At 40.8% G+C, this 20,678-nt stretch overlaps 2 protein-coding genes, 1 long non-coding RNA gene and 4 other non-coding genes across 7 annotated transcripts; 1 reads left to right on the forward strand and 6 right to left on the reverse strand.

The window, feature by feature from the left end:
* Positions 1–207: 207 nt before the first annotated feature.
* batf2 (basic leucine zipper ATF-like transcription factor 2) lies at positions 208–5,114 on the reverse strand. The gene is made up of 3 exons (XM_061236991.1): positions 4,805–5,114; positions 4,412–4,519; positions 208–1,186 (listed from the first exon to the last, which is right to left on the reverse strand). Exons 1-3 carry the CDS (start codon positions 4,895–4,897, stop codon positions 890–892), a joined length of 498 nt encoding a protein of 165 aa, XP_061092975.1. The 5' UTR covers positions 4,898–5,114; the 3' UTR covers positions 208–889.
* Positions 5,115–10,534: 5,420 nt separating this feature from the next.
* arl2 (ADP-ribosylation factor-like 2) lies at positions 10,535–15,129 on the forward strand. Its single transcript, XM_061235088.1, has 5 exons — positions 10,535–10,817; positions 11,246–11,356; positions 11,461–11,623; positions 14,415–14,495; positions 14,684–15,129. Exons 1-5 carry the CDS (start codon positions 10,753–10,755, stop codon positions 14,816–14,818), a joined length of 555 nt encoding a protein of 184 aa, XP_061091072.1. The 5' UTR covers positions 10,535–10,752; the 3' UTR covers positions 14,819–15,129.
* Positions 15,130–16,329: 1,200 nt separating this feature from the next.
* LOC133124426 (uncharacterized) lies at positions 16,330–19,980 on the reverse strand. The gene is made up of 10 exons (XR_009708315.1): positions 19,330–19,980; positions 19,022–19,071; positions 18,792–18,836; positions 18,537–18,582; positions 18,290–18,349; positions 17,780–17,812; positions 17,372–17,427; positions 16,905–16,943; positions 16,652–16,690; positions 16,330–16,437 (listed from the first exon to the last, which is right to left on the reverse strand). It is a non-coding gene; the product is annotated as an uncharacterized LOC133124426 (long non-coding RNA).
* Positions 16,514–16,586, reverse strand: LOC133125351 (small nucleolar RNA SNORD31). Its single transcript, XR_009708428.1, has one exon. It is a non-coding gene; the product is annotated as a small nucleolar RNA SNORD31 (small nucleolar RNA).
* LOC133125350 (small nucleolar RNA SNORD31) lies at positions 16,767–16,838 on the reverse strand. Its single transcript, XR_009708427.1, has one exon. It is a non-coding gene; the product is annotated as a small nucleolar RNA SNORD31 (small nucleolar RNA).
* On the reverse strand, positions 17,078–17,205 carry LOC133125354 (small nucleolar RNA SNORD22). Its single transcript, XR_009708431.1, has one exon. It is a non-coding gene; the product is annotated as a small nucleolar RNA SNORD22 (small nucleolar RNA).
* LOC133125349 (small nucleolar RNA SNORD30) lies at positions 17,880–17,951 on the reverse strand. The gene has a single exon (XR_009708426.1). It is a non-coding gene; the product is annotated as a small nucleolar RNA SNORD30 (small nucleolar RNA).
* Positions 19,981–20,678: the final 698 nt, after the last annotated feature.

Consider the following 20,678-nt stretch of genomic DNA (forward strand, 5'->3'; position numbering starts at 1 on the left):
TAATAGCACATTGAGTTAGGAAAGTAGTGATTTAAAAAATGAGACATTCAAATTACAAAAGAAAGTGCAACATCACAAAGCTTGGTTCAATATATTATTGTCAGGGGCCCATAGTGCTAACACGTGATTGGTTGCATGGTTTCTCGGTCATGTGAAAAATGCAAACCACCATTGCCAAATCAAAAGTAAACATTCTGGAATATTCAATAGTTGTAAGTACTTGCCAAATATATACAGTAGGCAAATATATTTATTTCATAATGATCAAATATTTATACATGAAATGCTATTTTACAGAATTACGACTTGAATAACAAGAATACAAACAGGAAATGCTTGTTCTTAACTTGTATGAAAGCTTATTTTCCTCCCCGTCTTTCTCACACCAACCCCAGGCCAGGGTCATCTGTTTTAATGCTACACTGGGCCGGCCCAGGATAATACTATACATTGAATATCAAATATTTCACATTTAGTGTACATACAATATGTTTCCAACCCAGCATCATGCTCAAGTGTCATAAATATATGCTGATATTGTTGTACATGTTACACATTACTTGGAAGTGCCTGAATTGCCTTGAGTCACTGATGAGTATCCGTGTGACATTTCCCTTCACTTTAACAGAAAGGTAAGTTTAGAGAAAGTGTCCTTTGTGCGTTTATTTTGAAAAGTAGATACTGGATAGGCCGTATGGGCATTTCTGTGTGGACTGCAATACAGACAAAATGCGTGATTTATTTCACAAGAAACCCGAACATATCGCGAACAGAAAGTTACTTTTCTGTTTATAAATAGGACTATGTTACACTGGAGCATGATGCCGGGGCTCGATGTTTCATAAATAATTCACTCCACATTACAACATTACCCACACTACCTCTATCTCTACCAAGAGTCCCAATATTGAGGCCATTCGGTCTCCAGTGAGGTCAGGAGGTCAGGGAGGGAAAGCTCTGTAGGGGGGGTGGCTGCAGGGGTGAGGATGGGGACCGGGGCAGGGGCAGGGGCAGGAGCCGGGGCAGGGGCAGGGGCGCCCAGCAGCGTCTCCGGAGCGGAGAACATGAGGAGGTTGCATTGAGGCTCGTGCCGTTTCAGGGCGGAGCTGTATTGCTCGATCTCCAGCCGAAGCATGGCTATTTCCTTTTCGTACGCCACGTTTGACTGCTCCAGTGCCTGCAGTTCCTGTGCACGAAGAAGACAGGAGAAACACAGAGCCACATTAAATTACATTACATTACATTACATTACACTGCAAGTCTGGATCTTATTGCAGCCACTGACACTGGGGTTCGAACCACCGATCTTGCGGGTGCCAATCTTGTACCTTAAGCACTACACTACAGGCCACCCTGTAGCATAAAACATCATGAAACATGAAATAGATAAAGTCATCCGCCGCAGGGGTTAACCAGACAGCCGTTATTCTTTGGAAGGATTACCTTAGTACTCCCTAGTCCTCAAAGTGGAAAATTGTCCGGCTGAAGAAAGTGACTTGACTAGAGGTCAATATTCAATAAGGACAATATAGACCCTAGTGAGCTTTTAGCGGAAAGGGTTACCCCCTACACGGTCTTCTGCACACAAATATCTTCTAGCACTTTCCAAACCTATAGAAAACTTTTTGAATTAATATAACAGTGCTGTAAAAAAATTGCATTGGCCCCCCTTCATGATTTAAATGATTGTTTCACTTAGCTAATGAAAAAAGTTACCAAACACACATAACATCCCCGTAAAAAGGAATTGCCCCCTCAAACTGAATAACTGGTTTCACCGCCTTTATCAGCAACAATTGTGACCAAACACCTTCTATAATTTGATATCAGACTTTCACATTGTTGATGAGCGATTATAACCCACTTTTCTGCTTTAATAAAGACAAGCTTTTCAGGTCCTGCCTCAGCATCTCTATTGGATTCCAGTCTGGACTTTGAGTATACCATTCTAACTTTATTTTAGATTGCTTTCAGTAAATTAGATTAGATTAGGACTTTCCTGGTATAGAGCAGAATTCATGGCTCCTTTAACCCTTTCCGCTTTGCCATCCCAGACGGCAATTTCCACCTATTTGTACTTGTCCTATAAAAGTGTGAATATCTCAAAAGCTATTTAATGTACACACATGGTTAAAGACTTAAATTAAAGAAGAGGCTTGTGTCATTCAAAAAGAACAAAATTATGTCAGAGGATATACATAAATGTACATAAAAGATACATTAAAATAAAAAAATGTATCACTGAATATCACTGAATATCTAACTTTTTTAGTCAAGGACCAACCCAGAACTACTTTAGTCAACTTTAATCAAACTTGATGTCAACTTGTGTGCAACATTTGGCACTATGATGTCTGCTATGCCACCAAACTTCAACCCATGCACACACTAAAAAGTCTACCCTCTGATATTGACATTTCCCACAGTAATGTCTGCACAACAGCGGGATAAATACCCACAGGATAAGCTAAAAACATAGTTATATATATATATATATATATATATATATATATATATATATATATATATATATATATATCGTAGTGATATAGCCCATCCCTGTCATGAAAGCTTATGTTGAACAAAGATTTGCCTGCAAAGCAAACTCTCATAGTTAAGCACGTCTGGAAATTAATTCTGCAATGCGAACGCAGGAAAATCCCTAAATTGTTTGTCACCTGAATATGACAAATTATACATTACATTACATTACATTAATGGCATTTTGCAAACGCTCTCATCCAGAGTGACATACAGTTGATTAGACTAAGCAGGAGACAATCCTTCCCTGGAGCAATGCAGGGTTAAGGGCCTTGCTCAAGGGCCCAACGGCTGTGCGGATCTTATTGTGACTACACCGGGGATTGAACCACCGACCTTGCATGTCCCAGTCACGTGCCTTAACCACTACGCTACAGGCCGCCCTAAAGTGAGGGTTCTTACTGTGTCATGATATATTTGGCTTTACTCCAGACATAATGGGAGCTGCATCATTCAAAATGTTGCACTTTTGTCCATAGAACATTATCCCAAAAGGCTTGGGGATCATCCAGGTACTTTTCCTTACAATTGTGAGATGCACATTGATGTTTCTCTTGGTTAGCAGTGGTTTCCACATTGGTGCTCTCTTATGAATTAAATAAATTGAACGAAAAACTTAATGTCATAAAGAAATTGTGTTAAAATCCGTTATGAGTAGTCATAATGCTAGACTGTGGCTTTAATGTCTGTTGGTTCAAATAGGCTTAGCGCTGCTTTTGTGTTTTTAAAGTTGGGGTAGGCAATCTTTGGGGCGTGAGCAGAATCTGGGCAGAAGAAGAAAGGTTTTGAATGTATACAGCGGTGAAAAACCCACTCCCTCCTCTCCAGTCAGCCTCTCGGGGACACGCCCCACAATTTTGATAGGCTGGTAAGGCTGCCTCCTGGCTGAGAGCTTCCCTCATTGGATATTAGCTACCGGGAGCAATGACAAACGGAAGTCCCTGAAAATCTGTCTAGGGACAGTCACTGATATCTGATTTTTTTCCCCCCAGAGCAGTTGATTTTAATGCTGAATGTGAAGACAATTGTGAACCAAATATTACCTTAAAAAAACAAAAACCCAGCATTAAGCAAGGCTCTGGATTTTTATTTGAATCAGTTGGTAATTGTGTTGCAAAAACATAAAAATAAGACACCCAGAGCTGTAAGCACTGTGAGATGTCTCAGCATGATATGTCCTTCAGTGGGTTCATAGGTTCACTGTATAAATTGCTTTGGAGTAACTTGACAGTGTACAGTTTATTCTCATGACCTTAAACCCACTAATGCTCCAATGCCAGCCACTGTAAAGCTGGCCATCATCAGAAACTTCTAATAAGGAGCTCATCACACAAAAAAGTGTATAGTCAAATCAAAAAACATACACAAAAAGTCAAACAATATACTTTCTGAGTGGACTGTCCCTTTAAAAGTCTAGAGCAGTGAAATCTCAGTGGAATATGAGACTCAGGAACAGAAAGGACTGTTCCACTCAGAGCCACCCTTTCCCAGAAATGCTTTCATAGACACAGACAGATTGCACAACATACATACATACACACAACCTCCCCCCTCACTAACCTATACAGTGGCATTTACAGACAAGTAACTCTAATGACAATAATCTAGAGAGATTTTCAGCATGGAAAACTCTCCCAAATCCTAATGATGGGAGACATTTAAACAGTATAAAAGAGTGTTTGGATACATTTCTACAATATTACAGTCACTGCAAGTACTGCAAGTCTTGCCATGTGAGAGTCTACATGCAAGTGTGTGAGATAAAACATTTTTTTTTGGGGGGGGGGGGGGGGTTGTTTCAGAAGTAGCCCTTTATAATGCCCTGTTTCAGTATTAGATATTGTGAATGTGGGGGACAGTGATCACAGACCTGGTGTAGTACATCTGCTCTCTCTGTCTGTTTCTTTCGGCTCTTCTGGGCTGCAACTCTGTTCTTCTCCTTGCGCTTGCATGTCCTGTCAGTTCGCAAGCATTTCCCCTGCTCAGGGCACAATGGTACTATTATGACACTGACAACTAAAACACATCAATGTCAATAGTAATACTATATATGTAACGGTAATTCAAAAATTGCAATATGGTGGGCATATATAATACTCCTAACAACAAGATCACATCGTAAGTAATCAGGAATAGTAACAACAACAACAACAATAGGCTAATAATAGTCGTAATAAAATACTTAATAATAATAAGTATTATTATTTATACTGTAAGCTGTCAATTCAAATGGAAAAAATATACAGTAACAAAAATGACTTACCGTGTCCGATGCACTATCATCACCAGATATAGATGTTAAACTGCCTCCAGGTTTTGTTTCCATCAACACACGTATCCCCGTTAGCAAATGCATTAAAATCAGAAATTAAAAGTGACCACAGAAATGTCAGATACGGCTGTAAAGCGTTAAAAACGCTATCCAGTAACTTTGATGATGATTTGCACCGGCAAGAGTACAGTTTTGCAAACTGCTTGTATCTTGTTTTGTTAGTCCGAACTGCACCACTGAGAAGAACTGAAGGCCAGGGTCTCCGATAGCTAATCCTTTTACCGACGTCCTCGAAACCAACCTGCGGTGAACGCGTGGATTCCTAATCTTTCTTTCTTTTTTTTAAACCTTCCCGACAAACCGGGGGCGGAAGCGTGGGCAGGGGTCCAACTTTCAGTTTCTGTTTCTTTTAAATTGCACCGCTGATGAGCATGGGCACCAAATATTGGCAACAGTTTTCCCTCAATTCACGTGGAGGGGATTTCTCCACCCACAGCCACGATTTCGCGTAAACTATTTGCAGTTATCTGGAATGTTTTATTATGGAGGCAATTGCACTGAAATATATTTGGTCTCTGCCTGCTCTGTTTAGAGACTGTGTCTGCCTTAGGCAATTATTGGATGGCAAGAGTGGACTAGCCATGATCAAAGGCATATTAAGTGCTGAATATTACCCTTCGACTGGACTCCTTCTTTATACAACTGTGTGCCAGATGTGTTGGAAGCTTCTTGATCTTCATGGGTGACTCGTGACGATCAACAACGTGACTGAGGGACTGTATAGTTTCATTTATTTTTTATTGCTTTTTATTTCATACGTTGGCCCATTATATTTAAATATGAATATACTATGTATTGAAATTAGCGAAGTGAAGTTTACAGATCTTTAGGTCTCTAATTGTACACAATTAATATTGTTCCCCTTGTTGTGCCTTATAAATGACTTGCCAGTATCTTATTCTGTATTGAACCCATTAAGCTAATTAAAGCTTTCTTTACTGAACGTAAAGCTAATTGAGGGTTTCTTTACTGAACTAACACTCATTCACTGAAACTAATGCTCACAGCCATTCGAACAAGGTAAAATGCAATGTTTCATATGTTTGTCTTGTCTTGGGGGACGGGGGATTCTTTGTCATTGTTCTGAGCCACCCGAGACTTGGAAGTCACCTCATTTTCGCGATCTTTCACTTGCGGTTTTGCAGTCTGACACAATACGAGGTGAAATTGATCGCGCTGATGCAATCCGAACAGGAGGAAACCTATGTGACTCAAACTGCCGTCACGTCACCAAGGTTGCAGCACAACACACCCTGCTTTTCCCAAGCCAGGCCCCTTCTCAACCCCTCCCTCTCTCCCTGGCCGACCTTGCTATTCCTCTAAATAAGATTGTTTCAAGAAACCGGGTGCGTGGGAGGAGTTGGCCGGGGTGGAGCTTAGGGAGTATAAAGGCTAGGCTTCCTCTGGAGCTTCCTCTGGACACGCTCTGGAGGTGGGGCCGGTGTGTGTGTGTGTGTGTGTGTGTGTGTGTGTGTTTGTGCGGGGGGGGGGGGGGTCACGCACGTGTGTGTAGGGTCTTCCCAACGCAAATCATCGAGATCTGTCCCTGCGAGGCGTTTTACACGACAGAGACAATCAAAGTGCAAAGGGCTTAAATGAACCTGAAAAAAAGGGTGACATTTCCAAAATGTCTTGAAATGTCTTGAATTTTTCAGGACAGCAGGACACTAAGAAAAAAAAGAAATACTTGTGATACATAACCAGCGATTGCTGGGTGGCAGTGTAGCATAATGGTTGGCAAGCTGGGCTGGGCTGATAACTCTGCAACTTGTAGGTTTGATTCCTCAGGTAGGTCACTACAGTTGTACCCTGGTACAAGGTAAGGTAATTAACTTGAATTGCTCCAACGATAAAAATGCTAAAAGCTTACTGTAAACATATTTCCATTACAGTACATTAAACAACCTCTCAATGAAACACAATAATAATAATAATGTATAGCAATTTTAAAGCAAACAAATGTTGTGAACTTTGCATTCATTTATTATCTGAAGTAAAAATGCTTTACAATAATTAAAACACACAATGTTTAACCCCTTTAACTGCAGAGCTGGGCTGGTAAGGTTTTTTTTTTGCATTCATTCTTTTTTTTATGGTGCATGCATTTCACCTCCTGAAGCGGGGATTGGAGGGGGGGGGGGGGGGTGGGGACAAAACTGAAAAGAGGCTGCAGTAAAATCCTGGAAAAGAATGCAATGGTGATGTCAATGGGTTGTAGTCTTGATGCAGTTGTTGCAAGCAAAGGATATGCTAGCAAATATTAAGTGTTATTTACTTTCATTTACTTTACTTAAATACTCTCTGTTCCAATAATTTTGCTCACCTAAAAATGGGGTGGTCTCATAGCAAAGGTGCTATGTTCTAAGTAGTTTATCTCGATAAAAACACCAGGAAATAAAAGCTGAAATTCTGAACTCTTATCTCGTGTTCATTATTTATTTCAACCCCAAATGTATTCAGTGTATTGCAAAAACGAAACTACTGGCCTTGCTGTTTCAATACTTTTGGAGGTGGCACCACCAGTGGAAAATATGCAAAAATACCTGCTTGAAAAGGTATGGCATAGGACATATTAATTCTATTATTAAATTATTTATTGTAATATAATTACGGTATCACATTACATGTCATGTCATATCATGTCATATGTCAGTTGATTAGACGATCCTCCCCTGGAGCAATGCAGGGTTAAAGGCCTTGCTCAAGGGCCCAACGGCTGCGCAGATCTTATTGTGGTTACACCGGGGATCAAACCACCGACCTTGCGGGTCCCAGTCATGTACCCTAACCACTATGCTACAGGCCGCCCTATAATAATAAATTATTATATAATTTCAAACTGGAATATGGCACTCAGTAGAACACACAGGCCAACCTTCAGCAATATTATCCAAGATAAGCCCGTTTCACATCTTGGGTTAATAATTTCCTCCATACCCATCACATCAGGATACAGTCATGCATTTTCCTGACTGTATCTCACATTGGGCCCGAGATAGGCCTATTTAAATTCTAGCCGCCACTCTTGAGCATTTTCTGGCTATTGCAACACCATGTGAGCAATCAGCTCTATATTTGTTCGGTGGTGAGAATGGAGTGCTCCAGCCCCTGCCTGCAGATGGGCACACAAAGTTTCCTGGTGTTCCGCGAATCTGTTCAGACGTTACACTCCTTTCTGTGCGGCGTCAAGTCCACTTCCACAAGCCCCAACTCGGGAAATTTCTGTGAAAGGATAATCAGTTCTTTCCTGCACCGTTATCAAGCTTTTCACAAAGTTATCTGCTCTTATATGCATGTGTTCATAAGTTATATGCTATTTTTGTGAAAATCCACACCCACTGCTATGCTCCCTTTGGCCAGTTTGTGTAAAAAGATAATCAGTTCTTTCTTTCCCTTGACCACCCTTCCAATGTTTCATGGGAATCATGGAACCTTTTTGAAGATACAGTATCTTGCTAACAGGCAGACAAACAGGTGGACAGAATGGGGCAAAAACATAACCCTGACTCTATCAACCTTGGCAGAGGTAATAGCACACTGTCTTTATTAGGCTGAGGTTAGGGGGAGGTGGTTGAGTTGAATATGTAACACCCTGACCTGATACTACCCCTACGGGTCCCTAGCAGGAGTGCCTGTGTCCACGCCCCTCAGAGATACTGTGCTCTTGTGCAAGTAACAAAACTCCATCTTTTGGTTTCCCACAAGCGCTGATTTGCCAAATTGTGAAAGTGCAGTGCTTTGGGATGTCACAGGCCTACACTGCCTTTCTATAACAGTGCAAACAACTTTGACTCAATGGTCATTCTCAACATTGAACAAAGGAAACTGACCAAGGTTTGAGGCAGGACAAAAATTGCTTTAATTTTGAATTTTTTGTGCCGTTTTAATGGCGCAAGCAAGCCTCCTCCAGCGTGCCTGACACCTTGTGATTTTCTCACTGCCAAAATTCTTTATAGCAACAGAGACTGGTATGAATAGGAATTGGTTTAATACCAGTATATACAGTTCAGTGCATCCCTATTAGTCTAACTGACAGGATTGATAATTAATTATGCAATCCAATAAGCGAATTACGGCATGACAAATACTGTATACATAAATGACACAGATAGTTGTAAATTATAACCCTTACAGCAACCCCTATGATTTCACTCACTATTATTTGACATAATTGGAGCTGGTAAAAACAAGCCCAAACAAATATTTCTGTTGATGGAAGAATAACAATGGTGGCATGAAGTGGTGCTGGAGGAGCCCACACGATTGCAAAAAACCATTAAAAACCACAATGTCTCTCATTCAACATGCACTATGAAATTATACTAATACAAATAAAAAATGTAGATTGCCTGCATACTTAATTAAGTTTAATGTCTATGATATGAGTTTATATTAGTCCATTATGACGACTCGGGATCACCAAAGTACTCCGGCTCCAATCTGTAATCATCAGGAAAAAAAACCCTGTGCTTGAGCAAAATAGCCAATAGGTCAAATAACATTGATATGAATGTGATGATATTGATATTAATGCGGCTTTGTTACTGGATAGTCTGTCCTGTTTTTATATCCCTGGGAAATTACTCTAAAAGCATCTAGTCTGCAGCTAACAACAGCACTGTAGTCCCCACAGATGACACAGGTCTGACATGGAGGAAAAGGAATACTGATCTATACAGTATTATTTCAACTTGCAATAGTACTGTATTGACGAGCACTGTCTTTTCGTCGAATCTTGCTGACCCTGTGTCAACGCGGTAAACACAGTCTGTTTACTTCTGGGGGGTCTACGGACACTTATGTAAAATACCCTACGGAACCAACGGAACAGCGTTGTACAATTACTATGTTTTACATACACAACATGTTCGTCTTTCCAGCAATTGTAGCGTGTGAGAAATGTGAAGCTCAACAATCATACTCTAACTTAAAACATATCTACATGAAATATGTGAACTGTAGGTAGCTAAAGGGAAAGAAACATTACCAACATATATGGTGCAAATATACATGTACAGTGCGTGCCTATTTCCAGTAAAGATGAGAATTCAGCCAAACGGTGTTCCCAACTTTCCAGCGAGAGCATTCATGATACATACTGTAAGGCCGGTGTTATGTTATATTCATTATGTGAATGATCTCATTTGTATTGCCTTCATAGAGAATTCTACTTCGCTCCAGCTAACACATAATTATACATTCACGCAAGGCATTGTTAATACAGTAGACGTCTTCACAACCATGCTCATTGTGATTCTAACAATATCCTCTCAACACTGCATCTTCTTTTTCGGGCTAACATTTGCCAATATTTGAGACGACCATCAATATATTATTATAAAGTAGAACTGAACATAGCGTACTACAATTTTATAATTGTACGTGGTTATGCTTTATAGTCTAGTACAGCAAAATGAGAAGTTAATGAGCTAAATATGTTAACTACATTGGGTGGCGCTATTCAAACCAATAACAAAGACCGTTGTTACACCGGAACCTCTTTTTCATCGTCCTCACACGGACACGCCCTTGGTAGGACAGTCATGGACGAATAGAAACATCGTGTTATTATGAGTGATCCTAACAACATTCAATCAATTGTCTGATTCAAGCCGCTCTTACAAATAGGAACCAATCACATTTTAGAGTGGGTGGGAGTTAGTGAGAGGTTCACTTCCTGGTTTGAAGAAAGCAAGAAACGCTGCTATGTGTATGTCGGTTTTATTGTACAGAAGCAGCAATCGGGATAAAGGCAGTAACGTACAATAACGAATACTGACATTTCACAGATTTAGCTATATAGTTATTCTCTTATATTGTGAATTTTCACCTAGGTATTTTATTGTATTTTTTTCCAATAACGTTAGCTAAAGTTTACAATGGGCTTACTCACGATTCTAAAGAAAATGAAGCACAAGGAACGAGAGATGAGACTACTGATGCTGTATCCTTTTAGCGCTTAAAGTTGATGCTCACTCTTGAACAAGATAGATCATGTTGAAAATGTGACCTGAGTTGTGGCCTGGGTGAAGCTACGAGGAATAGCTAAGTGTAATGAAACTGATAATGCAACGCATTATGTCAGTTCATAATGGTCGCCGTTGTGTTCTTGAGCATCGCATGATGATCGATAGAAAGTTGGCTCCATTAAGTTGTAGTACCAACGGTGTCAACGAACTATTCAACTTCCATGTGCTAGATAAGGTTAATTCAACGTTGATCAGTTACTTTGGAATAAAACGGCATATAAACTTCATGTCATATACCAATAGCTAGCCAATGACTAGTTACCTGACTGCCTCTGGCAAAAAAAAAAAAGTAATTGAAAATGTTATGTCACGAAATTATTTCTTAACGAAAACGCATGCTTAGTGGCCTGGATAATGCTGGGAAAACGACCATTTTGAAAAAATTCAACGGAGAGGATGTCAGCACGATCTCCCCGACACTAGGATTCAATATTAAAACGCTGGAACACAGAGGGTAAGAGGGTGGCCTATAGGCTATAATGGGAAGCGTGTGAAGGGAAATGTTTTTATTTATTTTTTCCTCCGTCGATTGCTTGTCTTCCCTCTTTACCGTTATAGGTTTAAACTGAACATCTGGGATGTGGGAGGCCAGAAGTCGCTGCGTTCCTACTGGAGGAATTACTTTGAGAGCACAGATGGGCTGGTGTGGGTTGTGGACAGTGCTGACAGATTGAGACTGGAGGACTGCAAGCAAGAGCTGAACGCTCTGCTAATAGAAGAGGTACAGCTTTACTTTACCACCATTATCTACAGGTAATCAGTGGCTCTGGGATTCCTACTGCAATGGTTAATTTATTTGCATTTGGAATCACGGTTTTTGGCTTCAAATCGGAGTTGGTTGACCTGGTTGTCGAGTTCTGGCATAGATCCTGTTTTAGGATCTGCGTTGGACAGTGCTTTCTCTGAACATTCTTGTACACAAGCTGCCCCTCCGCCTTAACATACGTTTGGATGATGGCTGTGTGGTGGTTGTGGATGGATCTACCTTTTGAATGGCATTGCAGTTTAACAGTACCTGGTTTAATTGCCATGGCATTCTTTTTGCAATAAGGTTTGCCTTTAGAATACCTGTAAACTCTGTATCAGCTTTTTATAGTAACTGACTTCGCTATCCATTCCACACCATATTTTTACATTCCTTGGACTCCCTTGTAAAAGAGATCTGGACCTCAATGGGAATTAAAATGTGTTCACTTAAAATTAAATTTCTGGAGTAAATGCAGGCCATGCCATGCCCCTGGATAGGAACCATGTTTTAAATGCACTCCAGTGACACTCTAAAATGCGTTTCTGAAGTCTGGCGGGTCATTTTGATTCTGAATGTCCCAATATCCCGCTGCTTATTTCTGATAAATCACCGCGATTTAGAGAATGCATTCACAAATGATTGTAATTATAATTCCTACTGGTTCATAGGAAAGCAGTCAGACAGTAGGGAACCTGACAGCTCCAGTGCTAGAACATGGTTGATTACATGTTATGCTTTGCTAAAATCTGATTTATTTATAGTGTACAAGTGCATGGTCTCGCCTCACAGCAAGGAGGTCCTGGGTTCGAATCCCCGTCGGCCGGGGCCTCTCTGTGTGGAGTTTGCATGTTCTCCCCGTGTTTGCGTTGGTTTCCTCCCGCAGTCCAAAGACATGCAGGTTAGGCTGATTGGAGAGTCTAAATTGCCCATGGGTATGAGTGTGTGAGTGAATGGTGTGTGTGCCCTGCGATGGACTGGCGACCTGTCCAGGGTGTATTCCTGCCTTTCGCCCAATGTATGCTGGGATAGGCTCCAGCCCCCCTGCGACCCTGTTCAGGATAAGCGGGTTCAGATAATGGATGGATGGAAGTCTGACTTTCATTCCTGAGTTACAGTTTCACTCCAGATATCTTTATGAATTAACTTAATTATACTTTAATTCTATATATACTGTGGACCTGGACATATTTACATGCATTGTTTCATAGGTGGCTAGATATCAGATCAGATTATGCCTCATTCAATGGCCACATTAATGCATGCGTGGAACTGACCATTATGCATATCTGCAATTATTGGCAACCTTGATAAAAATGAAGAAAAAAGGTTGTATTTAGTAAGCAACACCGATAACAGTCTCTGTTACGTTCACACACAAAGGAAAACTATATACATTTTACATTTACATTTACATTTTAGTCATTTGGCAGACGCTTTTAATCCAAAGCGACTTACAAGTGCATAGGTTCTACCACAAGTCAAAGCATCACATCCAGAACTAGAAAAATACACCTGGACTGCTGTTCTAAACATATAGTCGTCATCATAAGTGCAATTTATTTATTTTTTTTTATTTATTTTTTTTTTTTGGGGGGGGGGGGGGGGTTAGACAGGGATAGGGGTATCAGAAGGGGGGGACGGGGTAAATCAGGAGGGAGGACTAAGGTAGAGTTTGAAGAGGTGTGTTTTGAGTCTGCGTCGAAATAGGGGGAGGGATTCTGCTGTCCGGACAGTGGTAGGCAAGTCATTCCACCACTGAGGAACCAGAACGGAAAACAGGCGTGAACGTGCAGCTCGACCGCCAGGTGCCCGTAGAGAGGGAATCGTAAGGCGACCAGAGCTGGCAGACCGGAGTGGTCTAGCTGGGGAGTAGGGAGTGATCAGGGATTGTATGTAATGTGGGGCAGTCCCCTTAGCAGCCTGAAATGCCAACACTAGGGCCTTGAATCGGATGCGTGCGGCAATAGGAAGCCAGTGGAGGCCAATGAGAAGCGGACTGTACTGTGTGTACTGACACATTTTTTGCTCTTTACACAGTTGAAATAGACCACAATGTGATTAAAGTGCAGACTTTAATTTTAGGGTTTTTACATCCATATTTGGTGAACCATGTAGGAATTACAGCCCTTGTTATACATGGTCGCCCCCAATTTTCAGTGCATTCAGCCTAATGGTGGCCTGCTTTACTGGCATTGAGAGTTCTTTGGTCCTCATGTTGAGAGACAACAACAGACTCCAAATGCAGATGGCACTCTTGCTCTTTTCTTACGATCAAATGTTTTTTTATTTTATTATTTCGAAACATCTTAACAGACTATTTTAAATTGTAATTCTGTAAAGATGTAAGAGACTCTGGTCGATTCCATTGAATCGTTAATAAAGAGAGCTTATGTCAATAACTATATTATTTTTCAGTTTGCTTAATTTTTTGTGCACATTTATCAAGGGTAATTCTGGAGCCTGCTGTGCATGAAAACTAAATGGTACGTAGTAGCTGATGCAGAGAATGCTATTTTAGGGCATTTGTGAAAAGGAGGAAATCTGTACAGTACATATTCAAGAGCAATCTGCAATTAGATCATCAGATCCCAGCTCCGAAGGCAGAGCAGTGTCACATGATTTCACACTCTTGACTGAGAGGCGCTGTGGTATTTTTAGAAAGCCATTTAAATATCAAAATGTAAATATCAGGATTGCAACATGAGCATTGTGTGCTCATCTCTAAACTGTTTCTAAGCGTCAGTGATGTGCACCTCTCTCACAGCGCCTGGCAGGAGCTACCCTCCTGGTGTTTGCCAATAAGCAGGACCTGCCCGGGGCATTGTCCAAAGATGCCATAAGGGAGGTGAGTACACACACACACACACACATACTCTCACTCAATCTCATGCATATCGAATTGCCAATTTATGCTGCTTCGCACACCCAGTTATATTCATTTTTAGTTCATTATGTTTTTATCTTTACATTTCTTGTGTCTGCTGAGTTCTTTCTGCTGTCGGCTGGTCAGCATGTGTGTATCTGTGTCCGTAGGCACTGGCTCTGGACAGTATAAAGACTCATCACTGGTGTATCATTGGGTGCAGTGCAGTGACTGGGGAGAACCTGCTTACTGGTGTAGACTGGCTACTGGATGACATCGCCGCACGGATATTCACATTAGACTGAGGCAGCACACGTACGCATACGCTAACCGAAAACATACACCACACTAGCCTTCTCATTTAATACACACGCATCCATACAGACCGCAGAGGACCGTAATAGACTGCAGTTCAAGGTACGGTTGAACTGATTAAACGGATCACTCTTGGCTATAGTGCTCATTCCAGAAGAGTTGAAACCGAAAACTGGAGTTAGGTGATCCACTCATATCACTATTAGTTGTACATTTTGCTTGTGTGCAGTTATGACAAAGGTACAGCTTGTGGTATTAAATTGTATTCTGGGGAAATCAAAATAAACTTTTACCAAATCTATGAAGTGTATCATTAACGTCTGCAAATTTTTGCTAAAAGTGTGGCACATTTTCTGAAGCTTCTGTACTGCCCAGAAGTCTAATGTCCACAGGGCCGCCTCAGAGACCTCTGGCCCAGCGCCTCCTACTGGCCAGTGTGTGATATAACATCTGCCATAATGCCTCATGCTACCACTGCAATCTGGTGCAGATAAAAAGCAACATTGTAGGAAAAAAAAAAACCATGAACTCAAACCACTCCTACACAGCCTTTTCAGAGGAATGCTCCGCAAATGCATCGCCACGTGTCCCGTTCTGCTGATCCGTGTACTGAACCACGAAGATGAATTTGTGCAAGTATCCCGAGGAATACGCAGAGGCAACTAACACTGTGGCAAGAGCGGTTTGTTGCGTCTTATGAAGTCTCCCGCTTCTCTAAAAGCTGATGGCAGCGTCGCAGTTGTGTAATATTAGTACCAAAGTAGCTTTGATCCAGTAGCAGCTGTGTGTGCATTTGCTGTAAACTGTACAATAAACAGAACCATAGAAAAACCAAGGACTGCAGTGTGATGTGGTCAGGATTAGACCTTTTACTAAACCATCCCCAAATGGAGCAGTCCGCTATACCTACAGAGGGGCTAATGAGCTACAATGCATTCATCGGATGCAACCGCTTGAATAGCGTTTTCATTTAGAATAGTACAATTGAACTTCAAATAAACATTGAGCTGGGCAATATTGAAATTGAAGTGAACCAATTTTCCTTTTATTGCTTGCTAGATTACAAGGGGCCTCATTGCAATGCACGGAAAACCTAAAAGCACACCCAAGATTTGGGAAATGTCAGTTGTACTATAAAGCCATGTTGCAATTTGCTGGCAAGTTTACTCCAGCACACTCAAATGCCAGCCAGTGACCCTTTCCTGGAGATGTAGGTTTCAGACATTTTGGCTCAGCTTTGCAATTAAGGATTTTACAATCTTACAGTAAGAAGTCAGTCTTAAGTATCAGCAATTTAGTTCCCAGTTGTGCAAACTGCAGTCAAATTTATCTAGAGCTTATCGGATTTCTACAAACTGTTCACACAAGTTACTTCAAAAAGTGAAGTATTTAACCCCTTGAAGAATTTAATTGATTAAATTCTTACATTGACACCAGTTAAGGTAATCCAATTCCAAAACTCCCTTTCCCTCTCCCCACATACTTGACAATGTAAACAATCCAGGTTTTGCACACCTTTATTTAAGCATCAACTAGCACTGGTTGTCCAGTTTACAAGAGGTTGAATTGATCCATTGCACCCATGCAATTCCAGTCATCTTGGAAGGCCCTGCATGGAGGAAAATGTCAGAACATAAGCCCCCAAATTGATAGAATACCAAATTAGCAAGCAGGCAAACTTTGGACACAAGATCAGAGGGGTACCACTCAATCAGTATACATCAGACTGGGGCGGTAATCACAGTTCATCACTTTGAAACTATATCCAAGGCCTTGCAAGAAATATTTTAAATAAAAATAAATGAATAAACATACATACATACCTTAAGGCAGGTTCCAGTTTACAGATCCTTAGGGTAACACTGCAAGAAGAAAGTTGTAACATTTAAAACCCCAAGCAGGTAGACCGACTGAAATTATTGGGCAACTTTGGACATGTACGTCAGAGGGGTACCACTCAGTCACTATACAATCAGACTGGGGCGGTAATCTCAGTTCATCACCGGAGACAATATCCAAGGCAATTTTTCTTTTTTTTTTTTTAAATATAGACTTATTTGTTTTTAAATAACATACCTTAGGACAGGTTCCAGTCTGCAGCTCCTTAAGGTCATACTGCAAGAAAAGTAGGCCATTATACAGGTGGGTCAGGAAAGTTCAGCAGTATTCCAAAGTTAGTGTAGTCCAACGTTCCATTGGACTACTCTAGACCCAGTAACAATCAATACAGTATAGAATATAGAAAGCCTGTCCCATCAGACAGTTGGACACCCCAACAGTTCATCCCCTTGTTGCCCTGGCAGCACCAGTGGGTTCACCTTTTCAGGTTCTGGTCCCAACACAGGGCGTAAGACACGTGTGGGTTTCATCACAGGGACAGACTGGGAAAAGGTGTCGGTGTATTGCCATGGTAACAGACACAGCGTTGTCATGTTCAGCACCAAAATGTCCATATGACCTTTCAGTTACAGATCTGGCTGTAGAGCGGTGCGGTGGCTAAGTGCCAACAGTGGTCAACGGATTTATAGAAATGGAGGACTCACCTAGCAATAGTACTAGCCGACAGTTGAGTCACAGGTCCGCATGGAAGGAAATCCTCCTGGAAGTTAGTTGAATTGATTAAAATCAAACTAATGCATGGAAACCAGCTTTCCACTGCCACAACTTTAGTCAGAGGTGTACCATTCATTCACAGGGAATCAGACTGGGGTGGTGACAATCATTCCAGATGGCCCTAAACCAAATAAATGCATCCACTTGAATAACTACTCTGTGTTCCATTTTTGCATGTGGACATGCCAAAAAGATGGTCTACTGAAAGCAATCCAAATTCTTCAATTTAAAATCAAGACATGGTACTGAATTCCATGATAATTTTAGAATTTCTCCCCAAAACAGAAACTACAACTGCCAAACAGTCTCTAAATAGGACTGGTATAGAAGAAACTTACCATCCATTTCCAGAGTCAGCCTGGGGTTTCCACCTGTAAAATAAGGGATGCGTTGAGACCCACAGGAGACAATATTAACAGATTGCTGTAGCAACTTCTCTGCAGTCAGCAATTCCATTTCTCAACAGGAAAATCAGACGAACGAGATTCCAATTGGAAAATCATCATTTGAAGCAGAGGAAATTGTGGAGCCTTGCTCAGAGCAGAACAAAGTCAACTTGTCACTTTGCTCGATACACCAGTGTGGCCATCCCGCTAACCTTTCCATTTGACAGTCCAGAGGTTCATTTCAATTGTTTATTTTATCAGTCCCAGAAAAAAATCAATCAAGGGCCAGAATCCAACATCTTACTCACATCCTCCATTGGGTGGAGCCTATGATATGAGGAAATTATGCAAGGATTGAAAATAAGCAACTGAAACCAACCTGAGATCTGCCCTGCAATTAGGATTTCACATTGCAAAGGCCAGCATGTACAGAAACTTTACCCACTACACCCCCTCACTCACCATCTTACAACCAAGCAGAGACTTTAGGTCACAGCAGCAGGGCAGGCCACCATTAGTCTCCTGAAAAAGAAAAACGAAACGCTTTAGGAAATACACCAGTTTGGCACTGTAGGATGGAGGCATCCCCAAGCTACAAGTGGAAACCGTTTCAATGGTTCAAACTGTCATGCTTATCCTCATCATTGGCTATTGAAAGCAAACACTTAAGAGGCTTGCACTGCCTGCAACACGAGCAATCAACACTTACAGGACAAGTAATCCCAAAGAGTCCATCTTGGAGTCATCACACCTGGCTGAGGGTGAAAGGGAATGTTTTAGAGTATAATCACATCAAACAAGGCTTCCCCTTCTCAAGGGAGAGTCGAATCAGTGCTTTGGTGACTAGATTGCCATGTGACAGATGTCGTCCATAAAGTTGTAGGGTAAAAACCCAGTTCATCCTCTTAGACTCCACAAACAGTAATACAATTAAAATGTAGAAATATAGTCTTAATGAGCTTACCATGGTACCATTGATTACGCAAACAGTGGTCTCATCAGCGGAGATCTATAAAAACACAAAATACAATTTAGCAGAGCAAGAGATTACAAAACCAACCATTTTTGGCCAAAAGGGGTTTCAGAATAAAAATCAGCATCACTGAATTCAGGCATATGCTTGTCATTTTTAAAAATCATCACAAAATACCCATGTGTCATATTGCAGAAAGAATAGACTATGCAAATGCTTACCATTATGAAAATGCATGCCATCTTTCACAGGAATGGCACGTTGCATAGTTCTGTCAAAAGGGAAAGAACGGTCAGACTTGGGGTCCGAACAGAAAACTGGCACATGTGCAATTCAGCTTAAAGTGCAATGCTACTCAGAATCTGGTAAAGTGGTTTCTTCAAAAAAATGGATTCGGTAAGAGAGAGTTCAGGGATCATCATCGTAGCACTGACGCCGATCACTAGTTGCCCAGTTCCAACAGTTTAAAAAACCAACTTCTAGTATAAAAGTTGCACACGCAAGCAATAGATAGTTGACAGTCCATTACCTTTCTTCCTGGACGTCCATTTCCGGACTAGACCTACGGAGGAGAACAAAACCCACATGAACCCGCTTCCAAACACGTGGAACAACCTCGCACGTCGAAGGCCCATGTGACTACCGGTGTGAAGTTGCGCCTTAGCTAGTTAGCCAACAGGCTTGCAAACTTGTAGTTGTAGTTCCTCGTCAGAAAATATAATTGCAATCACAGTAGTTCAGTACAGGTCTGTGAAAGTTATCATCACTGAGGAAGCTCTTTCACTAGCAAGCGAGACATTTAGGTAGCGATCTACTGTCCGTGCTAACACGCGGTACCGATTTACCTTCTTTTCGAAGTGCAAAAATACATTGTGCAAAAACTCGAAATACTTGCGAAATAACGAATCTTAACACATTAATATTATGAAGATAAAATGGGTAAAACTGGAATAATTATGATCAGATTGCGATGGATTCATATCCGCTACGCGTTAGCCGACTGCAGTTCTGCAGCAGTAACGTCCTGTCTATTTTGCTGCATTATTGTGAATTAGCGTTAAATGATTACTTTTGTATACGAATACAAATAATATAACACGTGATTATTAACTCATTCAATCCAGCATTCAAATTTAAGAAATTTACAGTTAGGCAAATATATTAACTTACACTCACCTTAGTCAACGCCACAAAATGAACGAAATCTATGAGGTGGAGCTTTTTATTTCAGCCGAACTCTCAGCGAAAAGAAACTCCTCCCACTTTAAATTAATTAAATGCACTTACGTTTCCTATATTAATATAAATGTATTATGATGTCGGTTTTTGACCAACAGATTATATATATTTATGATAAGAATATGATTTAAATACGTTTTTTACGTATAAAAAAATCGTTTCACGATTGTGTTTATGACGTCACTTCCTTTGAGCGACCTGAGCAAATGGTGCACCGAGTAACTACAAATCTGTAAAGAATTGAATGACAGAAATATGGAATATACCATTTTAATCTACCGTTGGCTTTTTAATTTGACATTTAATTTATATCCATATGTGTAAATGTTTGATCTGTTCGTTTCCATTGGACGATTGTGTAGAATGCAACAGGATGTCGGTATCGCGAGTGGCCCATCACATTTGCAAGGCTCATGTGGTAGCCCTTATTTTGGAAATAATCTGCTTGTGATGGATAATGTTTGGAAATTGTAAATTAAATTAATGAATTTAATAGGAATGGCAAGTTATCGTGAGAAACATGCAATTCCTTTTTTTTTTCTGACAGTAAACTCACTTCCCAGCTACTGTTTACTGTGATTAACCCAACATTAAAAACTCGTTAAAAAATGTAGTTTTTAACAAACTGAATGCGTACAA

The sequence above is a fragment of the Conger conger genome, chromosome 3 (assembly GCF_963514075.1).
Source record: "Conger conger chromosome 3, fConCon1.1, whole genome shotgun sequence".
NCBI classification, from domain to species: domain Eukaryota; kingdom Metazoa; phylum Chordata; class Actinopteri; order Anguilliformes; family Congridae; genus Conger; species Conger conger.

Coding starts and splice junctions, on each gene's coding strand:
- batf2 (XM_061236991.1), bottom strand. CDS start 4,897: ATGCATTTGCTAACGGGGATACGTGTGTTGATGGAAACAAAACCTGGA. Junction 4,520..4,804: donor ATGATAGTGCATCGGACACG/GTAAGTCATTTT, acceptor TGCCCTGAGCAG/GGGAAATGCTTGCGAACTGA. Junction 1,187..4,411: donor GAGCAGATGTACTACACCAG/GTCTGTGATCAC, acceptor CTTCGTGCACAG/GAACTGCAGGCACTGGAGCA.
- arl2 (XM_061235088.1), top strand. CDS start 10,753: ATGGGCTTACTCACGATTCTAAAGAAAATGAAGCACAAGGAACGAGAG. Junction 11,624..14,414: donor ACGCTCTGCTAATAGAAGAG/GTACAGCTTTAC, acceptor CCTCTCTCACAG/CGCCTGGCAGGAGCTACCCT. Junction 14,496..14,683: donor CCAAAGATGCCATAAGGGAG/GTGAGTACACAC, acceptor CTGTGTCCGTAG/GCACTGGCTCTGGACAGTAT.